This window comes from Pteropus vampyrus, unplaced genomic scaffold (assembly GCF_000151845.1).
Source record: "Pteropus vampyrus isolate Shadow unplaced genomic scaffold, Pvam_2.0 Scaffold303, whole genome shotgun sequence".
Taxonomy (NCBI): Eukaryota; Metazoa; Chordata; class Mammalia; order Chiroptera; family Pteropodidae; genus Pteropus; species Pteropus vampyrus.
In genome coordinates this window covers 2,560,227-2,586,531 of record NW_011889084.1, presented here as the reverse complement: position 1 = coordinate 2,586,531, position 26,305 = coordinate 2,560,227, and the positions used below count along the sequence as shown (strand labels likewise).

The window sequence follows — 26,305 nt, the reverse complement described above, 5'->3', positions numbered from 1 at the left end:
GGTTCACTGCCTCCTTCCTCTCCCTTCCTTTCCCCTCCCTTGACCCCAAAGATAGCTTCAGTTGTGAGAGAATTAAAAACGGCTGGTTAAGAATTTTGATTTTGTTTCCAAAGTTACACCTCTGAAGTCTTTCAGCCAAGAGGACACTGGACAGTGTACCTGAGTGTTGGGTTGCCCCTGCGGCAGACAAATATGAGATGATTTATCACCTTTATGTTCCCAAGAGCATCGAATTCTGCCTGACCAGAAACATGGATCTCATTTGCTGCTGCTGCTGCTATATTACCTGTGGAAAAAAATATTTTTCCTAAACAATTTGTGCCACAAAGAATTGGAAACACGGAGTTAAAGAACAAAAGTTTTAATCACCTGACACTATACTTGACCCTTATTGTGCCCAGTGTTCAAACTGGTCAGAACAAAACCATGTGCTGCCTGGCAATACAAAGGCTTGCCGCCCATGCCTCACCTTCCCCCTGCCCAGGTGGGTGACCACCTTTGTTCCTTGAGTATCATTTCAGTGTTTCTCCATTCAGGATCAAGCAAATAAAAGCATCCACTGTGTCCCTTTCTTTTCTTGTGGAGGAGGTGGCACTGCAGTTCCATCAGTTGTGTGAGCACCTAATGCTGCCTGCTGTGCCTGCAAACACAGTACTCGGCATAGAGGAAGGTGGGCACTTAGTCGCCAAGCTGTGCTATCCCCCACACCTGTGGCTAAAATACCAGCCTCGATTCCTTTTCCACCACAGACAGGAGGCAGCCCATGGCTCCCATCAGCCTTCCCTCTATAGCCGCCTTTTCAGTAACCACATTTCAAAGCTGGCAGAGTTTGAGAAAGCCCTGGTGTGAGCTTGCCAGGTCTCCAAAGCTCCTTTTTACACCTTAAGCCCCCAACTGTCTCTGAGACTTGTGCTCCATGACTTTTGTGATCTATGTGCTATCCCAGTTTCAACACTCTTGTTGGATAACCTGACTTGTGCTTGGTGAGGAAGCGTGGGAAGAGCAAGCCTCCCATGGGTGGAGGGGGAGCATGGGTCTGTCCTATGGGGTTTTGGAGAAGGGCCAGGCAACTCTACCCCGCAGCCCCAGTGACCCGCACGGTAAAGCCCTAGATTAGGGTGTAGCGCCTATTACACCTGGTAAGCCAAGCGGGGTGGGTGGCCTGAGGTGAGGTCTTGAAAAGATTTGCGTCCTAGTTGAGGCATTGGGAGGCGGGGCGGTAGCCCTGGAGTACAGGTTGCCTCTGAAGGGAGGTATATAAGTAGGAGTGACACGGCACTTCCGCTCCGTCTGGTCAAGATGGCGCTCATAGTTGGAATGCTCTCCGTGGTCCGTCCCTTGCTCTGCACCTGTGCGTAACCTCTGGCGGGTGGACAGACTCGGGCGGGGGCCGCGGGGCGGGGGCCGCGGGGTGGGGCGGTGAGCTAACAGTCCTTATACTGACTTTCACAGGGGCTGGGCTTCCGGATGCGGCCTTCTGGTGGAAAGAGCGGGCGACCTGCTGCAAGGTCCGTGCACGGCGTTTCGGAAGTCAGCGCCAGCTGGTGGTGGTGGAGCCAAGCTCCACTGCAGGTTAATGCCCCTTCCCATCCCGCCCCGAGTGTCCTCGAGCCCTGGAACCCGGGCCTCCCGCTCCGTGCATGGGCCTGCGGATTCAGAGATTCGTGCAGACATCTGGCGGGATGGAGTTACCCAACCTCCCGAGCCCATACTCTGCCTGTGCCCACTACCAAAGTGTAAGAAAGCTGAATAAGCCAGAGAGTGGTCCCTATCCAGTTCAGATCCCGACCAGGGAAATGCACCCTAAATGAACAGTGTCATTTCTGAAGCCCTTGAGATCTGCTTTTGAGCCAGACAAAACAGATGGCGCTAGCCACCCCAGGCCAGCAGCTGCACTGTCCACAAGGGCAGGCCCTGTCTCTCCTGCTTTCTGTGCTGCTGGCAGAATTAATGAAGAACATCTGACCCCCAATATTTTTCCCCTCTGTCCTTAAACAAGCATGAACCAGAGCACCTCACTATATTCCTCCGTGCACATCTAGTTCTCAAAGTTGGCTCATTCACTTCTTAAGAAGTGAAGGATTTGCATCTGGGAGAAAAAGAGCAACAAAAATTTGTACATGAATGTCCACACAGCAGCATTATTTACAATAGCCAAGAGGTGGCCAAGCCAAGTGTCCATCAGCACCTGAGTGGATAGACATGCAATATACAACATACAATATACAACAGGATATTATTTGGCGTTAAAAAGGAATGAAGCACTGGTACATGCTACAGCGTGGGTGAGCCTTGAAAACATGTTAAAGAAGCTAGACACAAAAGGTCACATATGATTTCATTTATATGAAATATCCACAATAGGTAAATCTATAGCAACAGAAAGTAGACCAATGGTTGTCAGGGGCTGAAGCAGGAGGAAAGGTGACTGCTGATGGATACAGAATTTCCTTTTGGGGTGATAGACATGTTCTAGAATTGGATAGTGGTTGTACGACATTGTGAATGTACTTAATGGACCTGAATCGTTCACTTTTAAATAGTTATGTTACGTGAATCTCACTTCAATTTAAAAAAAAACAAAAACCGTGTACTTCCCATGGCCAGGTTGAGGTAGGATGACTGGGGATGCTTTTCCACTTCTGGACATGAGCTTCATTTTCACACTAGGGGTTGCTGTGTTGAAGCTCAAGAACCTCCCAGTGAACAGCTTCAGCCTAGAGTTTTTGACGGAGTTAATCATCAACCTGGAGAAACTGGAAAACGACAAGACCTTCCGAGGCATCATCATAACTTCGGTGAGTGCTCCTTAGCTCCTCAAAGCCCCGAGTTCTCTGATCAGAGTGCCAAACTTGGAGACCATCTGCACGTCATATGGTGTGGAATAACCGGCCCCAGATGTAGGTGCCCAAGAGAGGATTCCAGGGATTGTGGCCACGGGCAGGTGTCACGACCTGCACAACTAGAGGGTTAAGGGCGGGGGGCGGGCAGGGGCAGGGGGGCAGGTTGTGGAGGATTAGGAAAAACAGACAAAACACAGAGACATACTATAGGAAAAGCTGGGGCAAGGTGGGACACTGCACTCTGATGGAGATACAGTGACCCTGAGGCAAGCTCAGCACATTTATTATATACACTTAAAGGTCAAGGAGAATGTGGGAGTCTTCTTGAGACTTGAAACTTGCTGGCAACAATAATCTCCCAAAGGCATATCTGTACTTGGTTATCTGTGCTAAGCTGTCTGTTTTTTGTTTCCTGCTCTGCCCTTGGCAGATTGCAACATGACTTTGCAAATGTTTCAGCTGCAAGATCTGCAACACAGATCCAGCTCTTTACAGGCAGGTGACATTTGCGCAGGGACAACCTTGAGCCCATACTGATTCATGTGCAAACTGGGCAGTGGATTCCTAAGGTGCCCTCCCTGGGTGCCCCAGTAACAATGCTTATCCTGAAAGCCATGCTCTCCATTCCTCTTAGGGCAGGTTTTAGAGTTGAGTTCTCAGAGGGCAATTTTTTTCCTTCTGAATTATCAGAGGGAACCTCACCATTTCCCCCACAAGCTGGCAAGTACATGTGTGAGAGCAGTGTCATGGCTGAAGCCTGGGAGGGGCAAGAGGCAGCATCTTTTGGACCCAAGAAGGTGGGACTAGGAGTGACCCTAAGGGGAGAAAGTGTAGTGGATGATGAGAAGAGGAGCCAGGCGGTCCTCAGAGCCTGGGCTGATTTTAACACCTAGACCCTCAGAACTAGGGGCCTTATGTGTTTCTGCCCCATTCCAGTGGGCATCAGGCCCACCTGCTCTACCAGGAGCCGCGAGTACTAAGAGAGAACACAGATAAGACCAGGCTCGAGAGATGGAGTGCAGACCCACTTGGGAGTGCATACACCCCGTGGGTCTTTTGACGCTGGGGTTTGCAGAGCAAAGCCTGGCCCCATTCCATGGGAGAGATTATTCTGCATTGCTCCACGGATGGGAATGATACTTATGGTCGTAGATTGTAGAAGGGTTGGTGAAAGAATCCCAGGGAACTTTCTGACAATCATAGCTCAACTGCCTGGATATACTAAAATTGCTTGGGAACTTTTTACCCTGGATGAGTTCTGAAAATACTTAAAATGTCATTTCATAACGTGACATTTTCTTTATTGTACTCTAAAAATGAGAGAACTTCATGTCACCAAATATAGGACACGTGTGCATATTGGTGCTGGTTGTTGTACGGTGAGGGTCCCTACTGCCTCCAGACCTCAAAGTCGCACAGCCCTGAAGGAGAGGAGCCAGCATCTGTCCCTCCAGAAGCTCATGTTCTCCCCACTACATGATTTCCCCCAAAATGTGTCTATGTTGTGTTCTGTATTGAATGCCTACTGTGTATATAGCACAAGGCCCACCTAGTGGATCCTCATTTTAGTGTCCTGTGGCCACCATCACAAAGTGTACAAACATGCCACATCCAGCAAGTGGTAAATCCTGCCACATCCAGCGCAGCCTGGGAAAATAAACCTGAGTGGGAATAGTGGGAGATGAAGAAAAGAAAGAAGAAAGCGGGAATCAGGAGGTCCACTGTCCACTGATGGTGGACAATGGCGCAGTTTTATTTTTGCAAGCTGCTTTTATACAGGATCATAATAATTGGCATAAGCAGTTTCCCTTAGGCATAACAACACTGTTTCTTCTACTTTTCCCAGTCCGGGTCTTCTCATAACTGTTAGCTTGTTTGCCTGCCTGCAGCTCTATTTATACTTTCTTGTTCTCAGAAGGAGTTTGCAGAGGTGAGGTAACCCTTGGTTGCCCTCGCAGATTGCAAGGACCTTTGTCAGCTTACAACCCACTCTCCACACAAACAGGATAGTTTAAAACAATGGAAGTATATTCCCTCACAGTTCTGGAGGCCACAGATCGAAATCAAGGCATCAGCAGGACCTATTCCTTCTGGAGATTCTAGGGGAGATTCCTCCTTGGCTTCTTCCAGCTTCTAGGGGCTCCTAGTGGTCTGTACTTGTCTCCGCCACTCCATTCTTCATCTAAATATGTCTGCCCTGTGTCTGTGTCCACATTTCCCTCTCCTAGGATACAGGTCATGGTATTTAGGCCCCCCTTACTCCAATATGACCTCATCTTGATCTTATCTGCAGAGACCCTATTTCTAAGTAAGGTCATATTTACAGGTCCTGGGAGTGAGGATTTAACCCTATCTTTCAGGGACATGACTTGGCCCACTACAGACCTGTTGATAAATCACAGAAACAGGCTGCACTACCTACGCCTCTTGGAGTCATCCCCCATTAGGATCCTGTGATTTGTTCTCTCATCCAGAACCAAACTCTTTGACTTTGTGAAGCACTAGGACTATGCCCACGTGTCGTTACCTTGCCAGAGATCTGTGCTGATAAAATGAATTGGATTCTGTAGGGGGAGGGGGCCAGGGTCTCATGGTGGGAAAAGGACAAGGCTGAATGTAAAGTCCTGCCATATTCTTAAACAAGAGCAACTCTATCCCCACTCCCATCTCTTCCCCCAGCCAGAGGCTGGCTTCCAGGTCCCTGTATCTGACCCATGAGGGACAGCATACTTGGTGTAATAGTTACACATCTTACCATTTCTGTTGGGTCTTTTTAAGTTACAGGAGTAGAACACGTTCCATAGAAACAAAAGGTCAACCTCCAGGTGTTACCACACACAAGAACGTGTGTGTACAAGAAAAATGGGTTCACATCAACACCTTGCCCTGCAGCTTGCTTTTGTTGCTTAATATATGGATGTAGGGGACATGGAGTATGACTGTCCCATATTTTATTTATCTGCCTGCTCCTCACAATGGGTGGTGGTGGGTCTCACAAGCAGCATGTGTTAGCTGTTGTCAGTTCTAGTTAGTGAATCAGTCATTAACAGGTCACACCAGCCTCAGGTGCCCCAGCCTCCAGCTGTGGGAGCATCTCCTTTGCTCAGAGGTGCTATGACCACACGGGAGCCCCAGGGCTGGATGTTTCTGCATGAAGGCTGCTGAGCCATCATCCCTTCCCCCTCTGCATTCTTGGCCAACAATCCTTCGAACACCTAGAACTTGGTGCCCACCACTTGAAAACACGATTGTGCTGGCAGCCCTTTATTCTAGCCTGTTGCACGTCTGTGTTTGCTCCTCCTCCCTTCCTTGGCAGCTGTATCAGGACCTGGGGCATCTGCATTGGACAAACATACCCTCAAGATCATTCCTCAGTCTTCTGTCTCGTACGTCACAGCCCAGGGCAGAGGTCTAGCATCTTGGTCACTGACCTGTCCTTCCTTGGCTATCTTCAGACAGCAGCACCTCCTGGTCTGCACCAGTCTACAGCTTGATTGACCTTTTGGGATAAATCAACATGTGCCCCCAACAGACTCTGTCAGGAGTCCTCCCCACACCTCAGTTTCTCTGCCCAGGATGCCACACACAGGTGTGCACAGAGCCCGGTGTGTTCACGTCCCTGGGGTAGCACCCAACCTTGCCTGCCTGTTTGCCTTTTCTCGTTTGAACTGAGAAAGGGAAGAACGTCCCAGAACATAGGAACTGAGTCTGAGGGAGGTTGAGGCTGAGTCCCTGGAGCCCTAGCTCGGCTCCTGGGGGCAGTGCCCTGCTGCCCCTTGAGCACCTGTAGGGTCCCCCTGCTTTGGGGGCACGTTGCCCTGGTGAGTACACTCTGATGAGGCTCTGGCACTCTCATTCACCCAGGACTGCCCCAAGGCCTTCTCAGCTGGCGTGGACCTGAGGGAAATATGCGGGAAGAACCCAGCACACTACACCGAGTACTGGAAGGTTTTACAGGATCTGTGGCTGCGGCTCTACTTGTCCAACCTGGTGCTGATTAGCGCCATCAATGTGAGTGTCCATACTCCTGAGTGGCCTTGCTAACTCCCTGGAGGCCGGCAGGGGTGGGGGCAGATGTGGCCCTGCCCTCTGAGGGTAAGAGGGCCTTGGGGAGACCCTTAGACATTCACAGGTAAGCTTGCCATATCGGACCAGCGTGACAAGGTAGGGGCCACAGGAGTCAACTCATTCACTGGGATCGGGGCAGGACCTCAGGGCCCATGGTTGACATGGCCCAGTGAGAGGGCTATACAAGGAGCAAGTGGGGGATGGGATCCACTTTTTGGAAACATCATTTTGGCCTGACCTGGAGAAGGCAGGGGCAGGCTGCTGAGGCAAGGGAGTAGAGCTGAGGCTCGAGAACCAGTGTGCCTTGAAGAGATGTGGTGACAAACCAAGGAAAGTGGGAGGAGGCCCTGAGCCTAGTAGAGGAGAAAGATGGTGAGAGGACGACTCCATGGGGCATAGTGGGCACTGACAGTGACCTGCCATCTCTGGGGCAGTGGGGTACATGAAGTGAGGTCTATATGAGTTTGGAGTTCTAAGGACATCCTGCTGAGGATGGCAGTGGGTCTGTGGACATGACAGCTCCAGCTAAATGCTCATTTGGCATTTAGCATCCAGACAAAAGCTGTCAAAGGAAAGGAAACTTGCGTCCCTGACCAGAGAGTAAGAAGAATGGTTTTCTGGCCCTGAGCTGCTAACCCTGCCAAGCGCCTGGGGCTGATGGGCAAGCCTGAGTCTCCTTTTGCACAGTCCAATGTTGGTGCAGCACCCTGGACGCTAGGAGCACTAAGAGCTCACATCCAACAGCAGGCCTTTCCTTGGGCCCTAGCTCTCTAGAATATGATTGGGACCAGCAGCAGCAACACCCAGAGCCTTAAGGTCATGCTTCCCCTGCAGGGACCCTGTGCTGCTGGAGGCTGCCTAATCCCCCTCACCTCTGACTACCGGATCCTGGCTGACAACCCCAAGTGCCTCATTGGGCTGAATGAGACCCGGCTGGGCATTTCCGCCCCCTTCTGGTAAGACCAGGGACTGTACTCACACTCCACTTGACCCAGGGCTGAACCAACCCACCTGGGAGCCCTCAGCCCCAGGTGAGTGGGTGTCTGCCTTCCAGGTTCAAAGATCCCCTCGTGAATATCATTGGGCACCGCGCTTCGGAGCATGCACTGCAGCTGGGGTTGCTCTTCCCACCAGCAGAGGCCCTCCAGGTGGGCATTGTGGACAAGGTGGTGCCCAAGGACCAGGTGCAGAGCACAGCTCTCTCAGTTATGACCCAGTGGTTGGCCATTCCAGGTGAGGAGCACAGGGAAGGGTGGCAGCTATGGGTACTAGTGGGCGAGCAAAGCCTCCTTTCTTCCCTTCTCCTCTTGCCTTCCTAGCCTGACACCCCTGGTAAGACCAGAAATTTATCATGTAAAGGTTCACTATGCAACTCACAAACATGCCGACTGACTTAAGTGTCCTGGAGCCACTATAACAAATTGTCACAAATGGAGCTGGGTGGGGGGTGTTGCTTTAAACAACGGAAATGCATTCTCTCATAGTCTAGAGGCCAGAAGTCCAAAATCAAGGTGCAGGCAGGGCCATACGCACTCCAGAGGCTCTAGAGGAGGATCATGCCTGCCTCTCCCAGCTTCCGATAGTTCCAAACATTCTTTGGCTTGTGGCCACACACTCCAATCCCTGCCTCTATCTTCATAGGGTCTCCTTTAACTCAAATCTCCCTCTCCTTTCTTGTATAAGGACACTTGTCATTGGATTTAGGGCCCACCCTAAATCCAAGATGATCTCATCTTAATTACATATGCAAAGACCCTTTTCCAAATAAGGCCACATGCACTGGTTCTAAAGGAGTGGTTAGGACTTGCACAGATTATCTTTTTGCGGTCCACTATCCAACCTACTACATGGACGATTATAAACAACCTGCATGGGAATAGAGCTGGTTTTATCAACTATGATAGGAACCAGGATCAGCAGACTGTCTAAAGAACCAAGTAGATTTCTGGCTTTATGGGTCACATGGTCTCTGCCACAACTATGGCATAAAGGCAGCCACAGAGAGTATGTGAACTAACGAGCATGCTTAGCTCACATGGGAGGCCAAGATTGCCAATCCCTGACTCAGACAAATGACTGAATACTGCGCAGCCATTAAATATCTTATAAAAGGATATTTAGTGACATGGATAATATAGTTGAGTGAAAATAACAAGTTTAAAAAGGCAATTTTTATAGTTTCATCCTGTATGTTTTTAAAAGAAATCAGTGGGCAGTGGGGAACAGATGATTTTATTTTTTTTTTTTTTTTGCTTACATGTATCTTCTAAGTTTTCTACCAAAGTTTCTATTGGAACTCTCTTGGGAAAGTTGGAAATGATGGCACTGTCTCAGTGTGTTTTCACAAGTGGACCCTGTTTGCTTTAGATCACGCTCGGCAGCTGACCAAGAACATGATCCGAAAGCCCACGGCAGACCTCCTGGTGAAACATCGTGACACGGACATCCAGAACTTTGTCAGCTTTATCTCCAGAGACTCCATCCAGAAGTCCCTGCAGATGTACTTAGCAAAGCTCAAACAAAATAAAGACTAAGGGCTGGGCTGCCCGCACAGGGTTTAGGCATATACATCCTTCTAGGGGATTCTCTGGTCCTAAGGTGTTTTAAACAAGGTATTTTCCAATTTAAAAGTTCTTTCAGTTCTCTTTTTTTTTTTTTTTTTGCCTATGTCAGAAGGCCCTGTTCCTTGTAGCTAGTGTTTCAAGGCCCACCACCATGAATGCCTTTCCTGCCTGGCAAGTGGGGTTGGTGGGCAGTGTCTGGATTTGGGAATCATGAACTGGCACATGGGGCTGTTCTGGACCTCCAGCAGTGTCACCACTGAGTGTTACCTTTCCCAAGGCAGAATTATGAATAAAGTCTTCAGCTTGTCCCACCCCTGGCCTCCGTACTACCTGGTTGCTGAAAGCATAAAGCCAGGCAGTGATGGTCCACACAAGACCGCCCCCCACAGAGACCTCCCAGAGAAAAGCCTTTTGGCCAACACGTTTGTTCACTTGGAGGGAGTGTATGACAATTCAGAGACATGGGGTAACTTGGAGAGGGACAAGGGAAGCATTACTTGAGAGGCATTCTGTGCTGTGTCATAGATCTTATTTTAGAAAGATTTTGCAAGAAAAACTTATTCAAGCTCAAAGGCTTTTCCTCCCATAAAATTCAGGACAGTTCTCAAATCCTGCCAAAGATGTGATGTTTTAAAAACTCTTGTCAGTTATGCTGTGTGTCATCCCAGCTCTGCTTTTTTTCAATCTTCAGGTGATGGGCTTACCCGGGACAAAGGCCAGTGTCCTGTCCCAGCCCAGGGCTCCTGAGGAGGAACCTACCCAGGAAGACATTATTGAAGGGCTGTGCCACAGGGAGGTGTGCAGGTTCTGTGGGCAGGACTGTACCCTGACCTCTCCTGCAATGCTGGGTGGAATAGGACCTATGATACAGAGCAGTGCCTGAGCATCTATGCAGGAGGACCAGGGAGTGGGACTGCAGGAGGGACATTGGGCTGAGAGGTTGGCCTTGCACGTCAACACTGTACCTGTGTGTGTGCGAATGCTGATCCCCACTGCACTCACTACAAGTTCTTAAAAGCTTTACAGTGGTCTGGAGGTGATAGATGCCAGCAGGACATGAAATGAGCAGGCCAGGCTGTGCCTGTCTTTTGAAAGATCTGCCAGGCTGAAGGACCAGGGTTTGTACCGTAGAAAGGCAGAGCCCAACCTGTGTGTGGTCCTGGGCTAGCGTTGTGCACATTTATTGAGCGCAGCTATGCCCAGCACTCTGCGGTGCTCCTCACACCCCTGTGAGGTAGTTAGGTAGTCCATTCTACAGACGAGGGAACAAGCTCTGAGTGGTCCCAAAACATGTCCGTGGCCACTTGTCCAGGCCCAGCTGCCCCTTCCCACAGCCTCTCTGAGGGTTGGCATACCACCCTGAAGGAGCCCTATGAAGCTGTTCCTCATGGTCAGTCTGCAGGCAGTATGTCCTGGCCAGGCTTCAGTGTTGTCAGTGGGACTTGAGGGTCACCTCCACAGGAAAATGGTCACTGATAGCAAGGGCCTGGGAAGAGAATGGGCCAAGCCTCAAAGGCCCTGCTGGGCAGCCTGTCCTCCCTGAGGCTCCACCTCAGAAAACTGCCCACCACCTGGGGTGGAGCCCCCTGGGTTTCTGCAAACTGCTGTATCTGAGAGAGCAGATCAGTGAGGCCTAGGCTGTCCACCCCTGTTGCTGCCTGCAGGTGGGGTGGGGACACAGACTTGGGACCCCACCTCACGAGAGGTAAAGGGCATCCTAGCCTACAGTCATAGATTTGTTCCATTTAGCCAAAATGGAGCCTCTTGGGGCCTTTCCTAGAAACTATCTTAGGGAAGAAAAGGCCAAGTACACTGCAGTTAGTTCCAGCCTTGAGCAGCAGGGAGCTGGCTCCTCCTGCCTGCCTGTGGAGGGTGGCCTGGGGAACCCCATCCCTCAGGCGAGGGCTCAGTGCTCACCTGAGTCTGGTCCAAGCCGAATTCCTCCTGGAAGTCATGCACAGAGGCCGACTGGGGTTTCAAGCTCCTGCGCAGGCGCGCACCACAGACCACAATGCGGTCATAAGCACAGTCTGAGTTGCCCACCGTGGTGTCGGCGCTGTCTGGGATAAGCCACTTGAACACCTCGCTGCTGCGCAAGCGGATGGCCCCCCAGTCCTGCTCCCTCACGTAGCTGCAGTCAGCGTTGAAGTCGCCCAGGAACAACATATCCTGCGGGAGGCGAGGGACTAGTGTCTGAGCCCGCCACGGAGAGTCATACCATTACGGTTGTCCCCGGGGTGCGCCTCTTGGGACCCGGACTGTGAGGACGCGGGGCTTACATCGGTGCCCCACTTGTCAATCACGTCCAGGTACACGTCGTAGAGAGCATCGATCTCCGCCACTGCTTGGTGTGGCGCAGCATGCAGCGGGACCAGCACCAACTCCTTAGCCGCTGAGGAAGGGGATGGATGTCAGAAGCCGGGCAGGAGCTGCAGGGGGCGGGGCCAAGTGGGGCGGGGCCTCACCAGAGCTGTGAGTTGAGAATTTGACCACGAAAGGCTCGCGGCTGAAGGCGTCCTCTGGGTCCGGGTACTGGTACATGTCCATGACCGACACCGAGTCCTTCCTGGGGGCAGAGGGCAGTGGGAGCGCTGAGCCGGCCACCTCCTGCCCCGAGCGCCGCATCCCCGCCCCTCACCTGTAGATGAACAGGTACATTTCCTTGTACTGGTCCCGCCCTAGGGGCTCGCTGCTCACAAAGCTGTATTCGTGCCTAGACACACTGCGGAGATATGGGCCAGGCCCTGGGTCAAGATACCAAGCCCAGGCCTGGGATGCTGGCCAGAGTTCCCGATACTGGGCCCTGCCCGCCACACCTGTTGATCTGCTCCATGAGCGCTGATACGGCGCTCAGGTCCGGGTCTCGCACCTCCTGCACGAGCATGATGTCATAGCCAGCAAGGATCTGGGAAAGGGGCAGCAGGGACAGGGTCATGCGTGCGCAGGCGGATGCGCAGTGGAACCTAGCTGCAGCCCCGTCCCGGGTCCCCAGCCTCACTTGTGCAATGACGCCACCACAGGCCAGGTCCGACACTTTGCTGTCGCCAAAGCTCTGGATGTTGAAGGCTCCAATTCGCAGCGCGGCTGCCCCGGTGGCCCCCAGTGCCCAGAGTGCGGCCAGTAGGGCCCGAGGCCCAACCATTCCACGGAGCGGGAGGGCTGGGAGGGACAGACACGGCCCACATCAGCAGGGAACTGGAGTCGGATGCACCCAACACTCTTCGCCTGCATGAGGGCGCCAGGCAAGGTCTGCTGCCCAATGTTGGCTGACACCAAGGCATAACGTGCCCCTGCACTCTCTAGGTCTCCCTGGGGTAGTATGATGGGCTCATGACCATTCTCCTACTCCGTGGAGAAACTGAAACCCAAATAGAGGATCCAGTCTCTGGCTAGTCCAAGCCCCCAGACTCACCTAAGATGAGGATGGTGTAGTATCAGATGCTCAGGATCTGAGTCCAGGTAGGAGTCTGAAGTCCAGGCTGGGAGTGTGTCCGCGGCACTGGACAGACTGCAAGAGCTCAGTCCAGCAATAGCTCTGGCGCCTGGGCATGGGTGGGTATTTGAGGCCCTGGTCCAAGGAGGAGCCAGACTGCACTGGGTCCCACCCCCTCTACAGAGCTGGACACTAGAACTCCTGGCTCCCATTCCCATGGAGACACCGCCACCCACCCAGGGCAAGGCCACAGGGAATCCACTCTGAGCCTGCTCTGGGCTCCCAAGTCTGTCAGAACTGGGACTCAGAAGACCTTGTCAACACCCCAGGAACTGCATCAGGACTGGGGAAAAGGGCCAGCCATGCCCATGGTCCAGGCTTTGTTCTTGTCCCCACCCCCTAGAAACTAGGTCACCTAGAATCTCCTTCCTGGAGCTGCATCCCCTCAGGAAAACTAAAGCAGTGCAATTAGGAAAGACCAGCCCCATTCTTGGCCTGTCTCCTGCTGTTTTTCCTACAAGTCATCAGAGGCTCTTGGTCCCCCAGCCTCAATCCCCTTTCCGAGGGCACCTCGGTAAGGCTCAGGAAGCTGGGGTCACAGCTCCCAGTGGGCAGGGCAGCATCAGGAGGTTGCCTATCCACATGCCAGTGACACCCACGCACCGCCAAAGTGCCGCCAGCCCTGTCAGGTGCACAGGGTGGGGGTAGCCAGGAACAAGAGTCTAAAGGGTGGCCTGTGCAGACAGGTGCTGCCACGGGGAACTTGCCAGGGCAGTGGTACCAATGCCCAAGGTTGCCACTGCCGTAACATCACAAGTGGTAGGTTTTCATATTTTATTGTAAAGCGACAAAAACTTATTTACACTCCCACTTCTCTGAATGTCTGAATTCTGTGCCTCGTCTTCTCTTTACCAGGTCAGGCAGGCGTGGGTAGGGTGCTCAGGGTCCTTGTACCTGACACGGCCCAGCCCGGCAGGACCCTACAGGCACCCACGCTAGACGATGACAGTCTGCACCTCGAGCTGGCCCTCGGGTGAGGCGATGACCAGCTCACCCGCGTGCTCCAGGATCTCAATGTCCTCCGATGAAACCATGGTCACGGTGGCCTGCTCGGCGCCATTTGCGCCTGCACGGGCCGTTAGTACAGTGCCCTCGCTGATGGCCGAGGCCAGTGTCATGGCCACCTGCTCCGTCAGGCTCTCGGGGGTGGCGATGGTGATGGTGTCGGCAGCAGCCGCCTCTGAACCCAGTCCTGCCTCCTGGTCCATGGTCACATTCTGCACAATGATCTGGTGCCCAGCGCTGGCCTGGTGCACGATCTGCTGTACCACCTTCATGATGTGGCTGTCCACCTGTGGGTGGCTCACGGCTCAGCCCATGAGTTTGGGTGAGGGTGCCAGGCTGCCCCTCCCCACACCTCCCCCAGTCCCTCACCTCTGTCTGGGTGCCCTCAATGATCTCTGTGGCTTCACTGGTCTCTGTATCGTCCTCAGTGGCCTGAACAAAGGGTCAGAGGTCAGCCTTGCCTGCCCCTGGGCCCCATCCCAGTCCCAGCGGCCCTACACCCACCTCAATAATGTACTCTTGGGTGTCGGCCACCACAGATGAGAACTCAACCAACACAGTGTGTGGGTCTTCAGTGAGGACAGTAGCAGCTGCTGTGGGGCTCTCCTCAGACACTAGCAGCTCCTCCACCTCCAGCAGGCACCCCCCTGAAGTGGGGAGCTTGGTCAGGGCTAGGCAGGACTGGACAGGGTTGGCCGCCTGCCATCCCTCGCCAATTCCCGCCACCCGCCAGCCCCAACCTTTAGTGCGCAGGTGCCGGTTGAGTGTGCCGTGCTCAGCGAAGCCACGGCCACACTTGTAGCACTTGAAGGGCTTCTCGCCTGTGTGGTGCCGTACGTGCCGCACCAGCGAGCCCTTCTCCCGAAAGCCTCGGCTGCAAAAGGGGCACACATGCGGCTTCTCCTCCAGGTGTGTCCGGAAATGCACCTGCTGGGCATTCTGTGAAGACCTACCGTCAGGGCCAACCTGGCCTAGGCCAAGGCTCATACTGAGGCTTTCCCTGCTGCCCTCTAAAGTCAGGGAGGGGGCAGGATTCAAGGGTCAGGGGGAAGGCGCCAGGCCAAGACAGAGCAGGCTGGTGGCGAGGGGGTGACAAGGGAGGGCTGGGGCAGGAACAAGGAATAAATCTGGCCAAGGGAGTGGGGAGCCAATGGGTCGGGGGTCAGAGGCCAGGGGCCAGGGCTGGAGGGCCCACCTTGGTTTTGTAGCACTTGCCGCACTCAGGACAGGGGTAGGGTCGCTCATCTGAGTGGACGCGCCGGTGGCCACGGACATGGGCGATAGTCTTATATAACTTCCCACAGTCCCCACAGCGGAAGCGGCGCTCGTGCACATGCACCTCCTGGTGCTTCTTGAGCAGGTAGGCCTTGGGGAAGGCCTTGCCACACTGTGCGCACGTGAACAGTTTCGGCCCTGGGGCCGCACACAAGATCAGGCCAGGTCTACCCCTTGAGGGTACCACCCTAACCACCTGCTGCCTGCCCACAGGCCACCTGGACCGCCCACTACCCAAGGAACAATCCTGGTCACCCACAGGTCATCCACTACCTAGTGCCCCACCCTCCTGCCACCTACCTGTGTGGCCCCTTTTGTGGGCCTCCAGCGTGGCCGCTGTTGGGAAGGTCTCACTACACTGAGGGCATGGGTGGGTCCTGGGAAGAGCCGAGGCCTCGCTGGCGACCTGCTGGGGAACCACGGCACACCTCTAGCACCCACTGCAGGCTGGGCCCCAGCCGAACCAACGACAGACCCATAGCACCCCCACCCTCCATTGTGGGCCCAGGGGTAAACACAATAGGGGGCAAAGTCACTGCAGAAAGTGACAGCAGGGAGAAGAGCAAGGAGGCTGGCAGCCCAGCCAGCATGGTGACCTTGTACCCAAGGTTCAGACCCCAGGAAAGAGCAACCAGGAAGGAGGACGCCGGCAGCACAGGCACCTACTGTCTCCACCTGCTCCACCTCCAGCAGCGGCAGTTCTGGGGGACGATCTCCCAGGGGCTGGGGGCTGGACGTGGCGGGAGAGGCTTGCTCCAGGGTCCCCTCCTCCCCAGTGACCCGCTCAAGGACAATGCCGGAGTTCTGCATGGCCTGATGCAGCAGGTTCTCCCGACTGTCCTCGCTAGAACTGGGAAGCTCTTCGGGGCCTGGGGGCTGCAGAGGAGGTGGAGAAAGGGAGGTTGGCAATGCAACTCGGCACATGACACCCACCCGTACTCACCGCAGACCCAAGGGGCCTGGGTCCACAGTGCACACCCAGTATCTTTACTCAGGAATGCCTCTGGGAGCCCCATAGCCCACTCCATCTGTCCTCATCTGCTCCACCTTGCCTCTCCCTGCCCTCTGGCAGCCATTGGTCTCCCATCTCCTCTGCCACCAGACTGAGCACCAGGAAGGTAGGCTCAGGTCAGTCCTGTTCCCACTGAAGCCAATGCCCAGAACAGAACCTGGCACTGAACAGAGAGAACATTGACTCCACCAGCCCTTACTTCTGGGGCCAGGGTCTTTATGCCCAAGGGAAGCTCTTGCATCTGGACATGGACTTCGTGGATGACAGTGCCCTTGGCATCTGTCACCAGGTGAATCACAGGCGATGTCTCCATGGGCTCGCTTGTCACCGATGACGATGTAACGGTCCCCACAGGGGAGGCGCTAGACCCTTTAAGGCAGAACCAAGAGAGTCCTTAAAGAAAACCCCCTGCAGCTCCAGAACCAGGATAGCAAGCCCTCACCACACTGACCTGCAGGTGCATCTTCTTTGCCTATGACCACGTCCTTGCTCATGCTGAAGCGGATTTTTTCTGTGCACGGGGTGAGAGACTTGAGGTGCCGGGTCAGTGCACCCGACTCTCGGAAGCTCTTTCCACACTTGGCACACTTATAGGGGCGCTCATCTGTGCAGAGAATGGAGTCAGCCTCAGGTGGGGAAGGCAGGCCTGGAACCACAGCTTCGCCGGCTTGCCAGGAGGCAGGGATGCCCCAGGCCAGCTCACCTGTGTGCCGCCGGTGGTGTCGGATGAGTGAGCCCTTGGTCCGGAAGGAGGCCCCACACAGCTTGCATTCGTGGTCCTTGCGGCTGCTGTGGGTGACCATGTGAGCCTTGAGGATGCTGCCCTGTGGGGGTGGGGAGGATGCAGCTCAGAAACCTCCCTGGGCAGGAGGCCTGGCTCTCCTAGCTGGCATGGCCCGAGGCCCCCGGCTCACCGTCTTGAAGGTCTTGTGACACAGCGCACATACATAGCGACCGTCCTCGTTCACCAGCAGCTTAACCTGGGCCTGCTCACCCTGCCCAGCCATCCTGGGTCCCTGATGGCCAGGGCTGTCTGGGACCTCTGCCATCTCACTGTCGCCTGGCTCCGGCTCAGCAGCCACAATGACCTCTTTGATGTGTCCACTGCCTGAAGAGAAGCACGTCAGCCTGAGCCTTGGGATATCACGGGACCTGCCGCCTCTTGGACCCCAGCCCAGGAATACTGCTGGTGGAGGAGCAGTGGAGCTGCCCAGCCCCCAAAATGTGTCCAGTGGGGAGACCATGGCAAGCAGAGGCCCCCTCCCTTAAGCCAAGAGGAGCATAGGACAGGATGTGTACAGGGATCCTGCCACCTCTAAGGGTAATGGAGTGCCTGGCGTAGAGACAGTGGCCAGGCCAGCCTAGCTCACTGCCATCTGCCTTGCTCACTGCCCCAGCTCCCACTAACATATGGAGAAAATGCCTCCAAGGTCGCCTGCTGGAGTCTGTTTTGATGCAGGCAGGCAAGGGACCCAGCTGGGCAAGTGAATGCTCTTGAGACACCTGGGACAGTTTGAGGAAGAAAGTTGGGCTTTTGCTCCTCTTGTGGGTGTTGAAGAAATCTGACAACGTGCAAAGCTAAGCTGTAAACACACTTCACAATTTCTGCTCATATGACAGTAGAAAATGGTTCACTTCTTAGAAGCCTTCTCAATCAAACAGGCACCATGTTTTGACAAGCCATTCTCTCCAAACATGATGGAAGTGTGTGACTCAAAAACAATCCAGGGCATGTCTCACCCAAGCTCTAGCTGGCATGCCTCACACTTTATCTTTCCTCCGCCCCAGAAGGGAACTTCCAAAGAGACAGGGACTTGAATTTGAGTATGACACAGTAGACCAAGGGGTCAAGGAAGGGGAAATAAATGAAATCCAAGTTTCCTGGGAAGAGGCAAGAGTGGGTATCTAGCCCCCACGTAGCTCCAGCAGCCCCTGCTGACTATGTCCCCAGCCCAGTGAGAACAGGGAACCCTCAGCCCTGGGACACCGGCAGCTGGCAGTTTAGGGCACTGGTCAACCATGGACTCCGAAACACTAAGCAGCTAACACCCAGGGGACATTTGGGACACCCAGGATGCCTGCAAAGGAGGAAACTCCCAAAAGTGTGAGAGAAGCAGGAGGTGCCCAGAGAGAAACTCCTAGAGCTGCTGCTGAGCCATGAGCGTGAGCCACTTAGAGGTTGGGATGGTGGGAAGGGGCCTGGATGGCCAGAGGTCTGGAGCCTGTTGATGCAGTCCAAACCCAGGGAACCTGTTTTCCTATATGACATCACCCACACCAGAAACCAAATGCCATGCCGGGGCTGGAGCATAGCCCCACCTCCCACATCACAACATTCCTATCCCAGAGTAGCACCAGGTAAATATCCTTGTCCACTGGAATGTCAGGGGGAAAGAGCATGGAGACGAGGATAGGTGTCCTGCCACCTCCTTGAGGTGGGACCATGGCAGAACAGTCTGAACGGAGATTCCTGTCCCCCAAGTCTCTTCCACCCCTTCTTCCTGCCCCAGTTGATCCCAAGGGCTTCCCAAGGCCAAGTTCTACCTGTTGCTCAAACCTGCTTCCTGTCCAGCTGCCCAGTCCACTCATGCACCTGCCAAAGCCCCTGCCCAATGTAATTATCAACAGGCCCCCCCCAGGTAACTACCGTTCCCTTCCAAACTTCACAGGGCATCAGTCCAACCCAGCCTCCTACCATTGCCTTGCGCACACCCAGCCTCTGGCCCCCTCCAACTGCCCTAGCCCCAGGCTGCCCTTTGAAAATTCCCCCATGCATGCTGGCTTGTCCCAGATTAATAAGCGTGACCTAATGCAGACCTCTCGACATCGCCTCCCCTACTGCACATCAGAATGCATTTTAACTTTTAAAAAGTCATCAGAGAAGCTGACCTGGCATTGTATGCTCATAAAAGCCTTGTGAGAATCAGGGCAGGAAATGTCACACCCCTGCAGGAGGGAGTGAGCATTGGGGAGATGAAGGCCAAGGTCAGGCGTCAGGTCAGGGCAGAGCTGGAACAGCAGGTGCATCCCATGCACGCCCCACCCCGACCCTCCAGAGCCAAATGTGGGGCGGGGAACAGGAACCAAGGAAGTGGCAGAAAAGCAGAGAAGATTTTGGAAGGACCAGGTCAGAGACAGTCTAAGGAAGCAGCAGGAGAGCAGCCAGCTTGTGATAGTGCACAAAGTGAAGACTCCCCAAGGCCCAGGTGGGCCCTAGAGCTGCCTGGGCCACATGCTTCCCCTTTCCTGGCAGGGCAATGCCTAGTATCCAATGCTCAATACTCCTGCAGGCCTTACCCTGAAGAAGGTGAGCACAGGCCCTCAGCCCCTGGGGCAGGCCTTGCTCTCAGGAGAGCAGAGGGGCAAGGGCAGCAGAGGTCCCCAGCCTCCATCCCTGAACACAAATGGCTACCAGGTCAGCGACACCTCAGCACTGAGAGACATGAGGTGACAGCCCTAGTAGGGCAGTGCCAGCTTACCAACGATGTCGGATGTGTGGCTGATGTCTGCTGTTAGAGTAGCTGCCTCCACAACAATGTGGGCCACAGTGATGGGCTCCTCTGGGCTTGCCGCCGCTGGGACCACCTACCAGTGGGGTAGAGGGAAGGGAGGAGACTCATCTGCAGGGTTCCTGAGCAACCTTGGCTTGGCAAGTACAGGCTTGGGTGTAAGTCCATGGGGAATGGCTGGGCAGGAGCTCTCAGCTCCCCCATCAGGATCACCGATCTGAATCCAACTCCCAGCCTGGCCCAGGGGATCAGCCCCATCATTCTAATGCCTCCGGCCACTGAGGAGTGTGGAACATCAAGTGTCCTTGGGGAAGACTCCAGAAGGAAGTGACCAGAGCTCCAGCTGGCTATGTGGAGATGAAGATGAGTACCTACACCCATCAACCCCAGCCAGGGGGTCAGGGAAAAGGGCCTGGGGCTGTGGGGCCAGAGGCCTTCCTGGAGGAGAAGGTACCTCCGGGAGGCAGGTAAAGAGCACAGAATCAGAGTGAGACAACTCTGGGCCCACTGCTCTCTGGGCCACTCCCTGTGGTGACCTGAGGCAATGGACTTCTCTCAGAGCCTCCTTTCCTACAAGGAGGATGACAAGAATGCCCACTATGCAGGAGCACTTATAGACATTAATTGTGTGTGTACAGCCCCAAGCATGCATGGGGTGCAACAAAGTTGGCCATTATTATGAAGGGGTAGAGGGACCCACAGAGTCATATTTTGTTGTGGGATCCCCAGGAACTGTGTGTACAGGATAGAAGACAGGCCAAAAGGACAAAAGCCACCATTGGGCTCCAAGAAGAGGGACCCAGGTCCCCAGCTACACAGGCTTTGGCCAGAGGCTACTGAGAAGAAGGCCAGGCCATGCAGGAAACCCCAGAGCACCACCAGGCTCTTGGTGGCAGGGCCCAGACCCTCCTTCACCAACAACCTGTCCCCATGTCACAGGGAACCAGCTGTACAAGTCTGTCCCAGCATGCCACCACCACCTCCTCCTGCTGTCAAGTGAGCTCAGGGAGGAGGGGAACATGTGTGTGAGAGAGAGAGAGATGGCAGTTGGAAAGCAAGCTCACCTCCTGGCCCAGCAGCACAGCAGCTGAAGGGCTGGCAGGCAGGGCCTCCTGAGGAACCCGTTGGCAAACCTTCTGGAGCTTGTGCTGAACAAAGTCCTCCAGGGTGGTGAACTCCGCCTGGCAGCGGCCACATCTGTGCACATCGTCCTCATCTATAACAAGCCTGCAATCAGTGGGGCTTGGGAGGCTAAATCTACCCAAGGGTGGCATCAGAACCAGAGGTGCCTTCCCCAGCCCTCCCAGAGGGGCCAAGAACACTCTCAGGGGCCTAGGGTGCCAGCCCCCATCCTCTGGAGATCTGCAGAAACAGTGCATAGCCCAAGGAGAGCAACATCCAGGATGGGGGGAGGGGTGCTCGTGCCCACAGGGTTCTGGCTGAGAGGCTGCCCTGTGGCAAACACGGGAGAGGGGGTGCCCTGACTCATGACCATTCTTTTTTAACTCTAATTTTGTGCTTCCTTGGTTCCAAACAGGCAGCACCTCCAGCTCAGGGTGAAACTTTTCAAAAGGGCTCCACAACTCAGGGCCATCGCACTTGAGCCCCTCACCATCTGGGCTGACCAGCCAGTGTCTGCCTCAGGTCCAGCAGGAGAGACCTCCTGCTCACTGAGTCCCTACTGCGTGCCAGGTACCTCACTGGGAACATCACCAAATCCGGCCAGCACCCTGGAAAAATGGAGATGACTATTCCCACTCTAGAAAAACAACTTGAGATTCAAGGACACCCACCTAGTGAGTACTGGGGCAAGAACTTGAACCTGAGGGTCTACTTCAAATGCCCTGATGTTTATACAAAGGGATGGGGAGGTGTTCCTTCTGCTTCCATAAAAGTCTGCCAGTTCCCACCACCTCACATGCAGTCCCACATCAACGTCAAACCCAGGCCTGGTGCACAGAAGGAGCAGTCATCTGTTGAATTAATAAGCAAACAAAGGGCCAAACAACAGCCATGACTCGCCCACAGGCCACCTAACAGAGGGCAATGCCTTTCAGATGGCTCATAGTCACAAGCCAAGCACTAAGGTGTCCATCACCCTCATAATCTCCCAACCCACCGAGTCTGACTTGGCACCAGGGTGTTGCCGTTGAAGGAACTCCCACCACAGAAGGGACACACCCAGCCCATGCGACATTGAGACAAGGCCATGGGCAAGCCCAGCAGGGCACAGCAACCTCCAAAGAGAACCCTCTTCAGGTTGGCCTTGTGCCCAGTGCTACTGCCCTTCCCCAAGCTGGAATAAGAAGGAGCAAGAAAAAAAATGTACCAAGAATATGAATGCTGTGGGGACAAAGACCACCACCCCAATATCATTAGCCAACCCCCTCCTTATGGCCGAGTCTACAGCCTCATGGGACAGAACTCAGAGGGCAGAGACCCGAGTTCTATCTCCAAAAGCTATTAGTGTTCCTATGCATGAGCCTTCAGTGTGTCCCCACACTGTTCTCATCGATTTACATACATGCTCTATTTTCATTCTTACCACCACCGTCCTGAGGCAGCAGAACCCAGAAGTTAAAGTAGTGTTGAGGAGTCACACAGTCTTGGCATCCAGTCCAGTCCTGGCTACTTACTAGCTGGGTGACCTAGTCACTTTCACATTTTTTAATCTCAATATTCCTCATCCACAAAATGGGAATAATTACAATAATAACAGTAACATCCAGGGTTGGTTTGAGAATGAAAAAAAGCTGATGCAGGTAAGTGGTTATAACATTATCAGCAACAGGACCCCCATTTTGTAATGGGAAATAGAGGCTCAGAGAGATGTGTGGTCACCTGCTCAGGATCAAACAGCTAAAAAGTGGTGGATATGGGACCGAGCACGCAGGCTGGCTTCAGGGCACCAGTTCTCCTCCTAAGGGACAGCCCAGAGCCCAGATCCTGTAGAAACCCGAAACCCTGTCTTCCCGGAGCCCCCAGCCACGCCCACCCCTTAGCGGCCTGTCAGGTGTAGTGGGAGGGGGTTCGGAGAAGGCCAGGGCCGTGCCTAGACAAGGAAGCAGAGAGGGGCCGGGCCACAGGACTGGGAAGGCATGGCTGGCAGTGGAAGTGTTCGCGGAGGTCTACAAGGACAGCCCCGGAGACTTGGGCGCCTGTGAATATCAGTGGTGAGTGAGCACTGGGGCCCACGGGGTTGACGGGCGCCTCGCAAATGAGGCCCACGAGTCTCAGGAGACCAGGGACTTGTGGAGGACCCTGAGGGGTCTCATGAGGACTCGGGAGGTTTGCAAGGAATCCAGGTCTGGGCGTCACTGGCGCCCTCAGTTCAAGCCATCGGAGCCTCCGCCAGCCCAAGCTGAGCCGCTCTGACCTCAGACGCGCCCCGCCCGGTCTGGCCCTGTTACCTTCCTCGCTAAAGGGCGCGGGGAGGCGGAGGAAGCCGCTGGGGGCCAAGGCCGTTGCTGCCGCCGCCGCGACCCCGCCCTCGCCCGCTTCCCGCCTGGCTTCGGCCCGGGCTTCTGCCGTATGCGCGGCCGTCACCCGCACTGCCATCGCGCCCTCCATGTCGCAACGCGCCGCAGGAAGATGGCGGATTTACGACCGTGTCGTCATAACAACGGGCCGCGCTGAGGCGAGCGAGAGAACGACGAATAGACCATGATGGGATGGGTCCAGGGTGAGTTTGATGGACGGGTGGTGGGGCGGAGCCTGAAGATGTGGCTTAGAACCGCAGAGGCGGGGTCAGGCTTACGCAGTGAGGTGATGGGGTGGGGCTTTTTGGAGAGGCGCAGTTACGGTGGAGCGGACTGACAGGCGGCGGGGCGGATCCAGAGGTAGCCCTGCGGGGCGTGGCTTAGCGGAAGGCGGGCATGGCCATACCTGAGAAATGGAGTGGTGGGGCGTGGCCCGGAGAGATTGGGTACAGTTCCGGAAGCGGCATGATGGTTTGAGAGCCGGGGGACTGGGACAAATTGGACCTGCAGCACCACTTGGCTAGCTCTGAGTTCGTCCTCCGGCCACGGGCGTCCCACCGGGATCCAAGCTGGAGAGGGCTGCTGCCAGGAAGCTGTCCCAGTTCCGACTGGTATCGTCGCCTGTCCCCCGCAGGTGTCAGAACCTCTCTTGATGGTTGCCCAGGTCCTAGGAGAAGAACCGAGTTTGAGATGGCTAACGGGTAGCTTCTCTAAGCCTTTTATTCTTTTGTATGGTTTTTAAGTACACATAAAATTTATCATTAGTGACAGCACATTCACAATGTTGTACAACCATCATCACCATCGGAACAATGTCATTCCAAAAGAAAACCTGTACCCATTAGCAGTCACTCCCCATTCTCCACTCACCCCAGCCCCTGGCAAACACTTTCCATCTCTGTGGATTTACCTTTTCTGGACATTTCATATAAGTAGATTTACACATGTGGTCTTTCACATCTGGCTTCTTTTGTTTAGCATAATGTTTTCAAGGTTCATCCAGGTTGTAGCATGTATCAGTACTTAATTTTTATGGATGAATCGTATTCCATAATATGGGTAAATCATAATTTAGTTATCCATTCATATATTTGGTTTTCCACCTTTTCTACTATTGTGAATAGTGCTGCCATGAACATGCTCAGACAAGTTCCTTTTATTCTTTTTAAGGTAATATTCAATTAGATCTTTTAAGCTAAATGCTTTACAGGATTTTCTCGTTGAAGGTACCAATCATGGCATTTTAAAGACGAAGAAACTGAAGCAAAGAACTGATAGGACACTTGCTCAAGGGCAAACTGGAGACTTTAACCCAAGTCTTTCCAGAGTAATGGGCTGGAAACACACAAGGCATGCTTTTTCAGCTGAGTTATTCTCTCCAGTCAAATGTTGGATACCAGAGGCTCACGTGGATCAGACCTGGTCCCCTCCAGGAAGTCCAAACACAGACACAAAGTCCCAGGCTGAGATTGTCTCCATGTTGGGGCTGCCCAGCCGGGGAACTGAGGACCCTTGGCCTTGCAGGAGCTGGGATGTGTGAGGCATAGATCAGATCACTGGCGATCAGGCTAGGTTAACAATAGGGCTGCTTTCTGCAGGGGACTTGCTCACCATTGAAGGAGTGACAGTCAGCATTTCAGAAGGACCCCTTTGATTCCTGTGCAGAAAAAGGACCTTAGAGCCACAACTGAGGCAGGAAGATACAGGATGGATGGTCTCTGAGAGAGACAAACAGGAGGAGGAGCAAGTGGTGGCTTGTAGAGCATGTGGTATCTGGAGCACTTCTGGGAAGAAAGGAATAGGAGGATACCTCACTTGAGGATGTGCTGAGGAATAATGGGGAAGCCAGCATCAGAGTAGAGGAAGCCACCCAGAGGACTGGAGTGGGAAAGGATTTCAAAGGCAGGACAGCCTGGGTGTGAGCAGACACGAGGAAGAGCTGTCCCAGGGAGAGAGCCTGCTCTGCTGTGTGCTCCAGGGTCTGTGGGACAGAGTTGTTGGGCAGGCCAGGGTTCCTGCCTGGTTTATGCCTTTGGGGTCAGAAAAGAGCATCCTGACCAGTGAGTTCTGGGCCTTGTCTTAGCTGGAGCCCAAGAAGACCAGCAGACACAAGAGTGGACAGGCCTGAGGTCACTGGAAGGCAGAATGGCCAGGGGCAGATAGGGAGACCAGAGTCCTCCTTCTCCCAGATGGCCTCCTTTTTCACCCTGCCCTCAGCATGGGATCTAACTGCACACTGTGTGTTTTATAATCAATACTATGTTTACTTTCTGTGGCCAGAGCCAGAAGTGCACTCTATCACCTTTTATGATGGCTGCTCAGTTTCCATTCCTTGAGTATACTTTTATTTAACCAATCCCATGTTGAAGAATATTTAGGTTGCATCCAATTTTTTTTACCACTTGAGTCCTTTTTCAATGACTCCCATTTTTGCTTAGCTCATCAGAAGTGATAAATCTGTAAAAACTCAGATTCAATGGGTACTTGTGTTTTTTCATACAATTTAAATACATGCAATGCTATTAAGATTAAATAGTGTCATTCTTGTACCACCTATATCCATGCCCCATTTTACTTGCAGTACTGCTTCCTCGTTTGGGGGGGACCCTTTCGCCATCCATTTGCAGGTAAAAACTGAGAACCTACTGTGTGTTGGGAATGCATCGTGTTTGTGATGTGCTCCTCTCCCATCTAGATTCAGGGCACCTCACCCAAGGTCAGTCCTCTCCAATAAAGGGCACCAGCCCTTCCTGCCTTCTCCAGGAACTGGTTCACGACCAACTTGTCTCGATACTGACCATTCCATCTCTCCCACTATGCCATCTCAGTCCCTATAACCTACAAGGGATGTTAAACTTAACAAATGCAGCAGAGCTCAGTTTTGAGGTCAGCTGAGTTTAATCCCAACTCTGCAACTGTGTTGTCCAGCTGGTGACTCTCTGTGGCTCAGTTTCCTCATCTATAAATGGAGATACTAATAGCCCCTACCTCTCAGGGCTGTCCTGTGATTACGACAAGGTAATAATGCAGGTTAAGGAGCAGCACTCAGCGCCTAGA

At 53.8% G+C, this 26,305-nt stretch overlaps 3 protein-coding genes and 1 long non-coding RNA gene across 16 annotated transcripts; 2 read left to right on the top strand and 2 right to left on the bottom strand.

Annotated features, from left to right (window-relative positions):
* Nucleotides 1-280: 280 nt before the first annotated feature.
* ECI1 (enoyl-CoA delta isomerase 1) lies at nt 281-9,786 on the top strand. 8 transcript variants are annotated; one of them, XM_011376949.2, is made up of 8 exons: nt 281-484; nt 586-670; nt 1,453-1,572; nt 2,671-2,798; nt 6,708-6,854; nt 7,746-7,867; nt 7,966-8,144; nt 9,279-9,786. In XM_011376949.2, exons 1-8 carry the CDS (start codon nt 461-463, stop codon nt 9,443-9,445), a joined length of 972 nt encoding a protein of 323 aa, XP_011375251.1. In that variant the 5' UTR covers nt 281-460; the 3' UTR covers nt 9,446-9,786. The 8 variants fall into 8 exon arrangements, with proteins under 8 accessions (XP_011375251.1, XP_011375250.1, XP_011375254.1 ...); XM_011376948.2 differs by having other exon boundaries at nt 583-670; XM_023521438.1 differs by having other exon boundaries at nt 428-484; nt 2,688-2,798.
* Nucleotides 9,557-13,587, bottom strand: DNASE1L2 (deoxyribonuclease 1 like 2). 2 transcript variants are annotated; one of them, XM_011376933.2, is made up of 8 exons: nt 12,888-13,587; nt 12,474-12,634; nt 12,292-12,380; nt 12,114-12,197; nt 11,941-12,041; nt 11,755-11,867; nt 11,393-11,644; nt 9,557-10,961 (listed from the first exon to the last, which is right to left on the bottom strand). In XM_011376933.2, the coding sequence occupies exons 2-8, from the start codon at nt 12,615-12,617 to the stop codon at nt 10,908-10,910; spliced, it is 837 nt and encodes a 278-aa protein (XP_011375235.1). In that variant the 5' UTR covers nt 12,618-12,634; nt 12,888-13,587; the 3' UTR covers nt 9,557-10,907. The 2 variants fall into 2 exon arrangements, with proteins under 2 accessions (XP_011375235.1, XP_023377217.1); XM_023521449.1 differs by lacking the exon at nt 12,888-13,587 and having other exon boundaries at nt 12,292-12,652.
* Nucleotides 13,588-13,728: 141 nt separating this feature from the next.
* Nucleotides 13,729-23,339, bottom strand: E4F1 (E4F transcription factor 1). 5 transcript variants are annotated; one of them, XM_011376936.2, is made up of 14 exons: nt 23,180-23,339; nt 20,834-20,985; nt 19,740-19,845; nt 17,175-17,368; nt 16,964-17,084; nt 16,712-16,864; nt 16,460-16,629; nt 15,915-16,124; nt 15,549-15,657; nt 15,169-15,386; nt 14,714-14,912; nt 14,478-14,620; nt 14,343-14,405; nt 13,729-14,260 (listed from the first exon to the last, which is right to left on the bottom strand). In XM_011376936.2, the coding sequence occupies exons 1-14, from the start codon at nt 23,337-23,339 to the stop codon at nt 13,904-13,906; spliced, it is 2,355 nt and encodes a 784-aa protein (XP_011375238.1). In that variant the 3' UTR covers nt 13,729-13,903. The 5 variants fall into 5 exon arrangements, with proteins under 5 accessions (XP_011375238.1, XP_011375239.1, XP_023377201.1 ...); XM_011376937.2 differs by having other exon boundaries at nt 15,549-15,654; XM_023521433.1 differs by having other exon boundaries at nt 15,924-16,124.
* Nucleotides 23,315-25,781, top strand: LOC105303348. Its single transcript, XR_896912.2, has 2 exons — nt 23,315-23,451; nt 23,883-25,781. It is a non-coding gene; the product is annotated as an uncharacterized LOC105303348 (long non-coding RNA).
* The last annotated feature ends 524 nt before the right edge of the window (nt 25,782-26,305 follow it).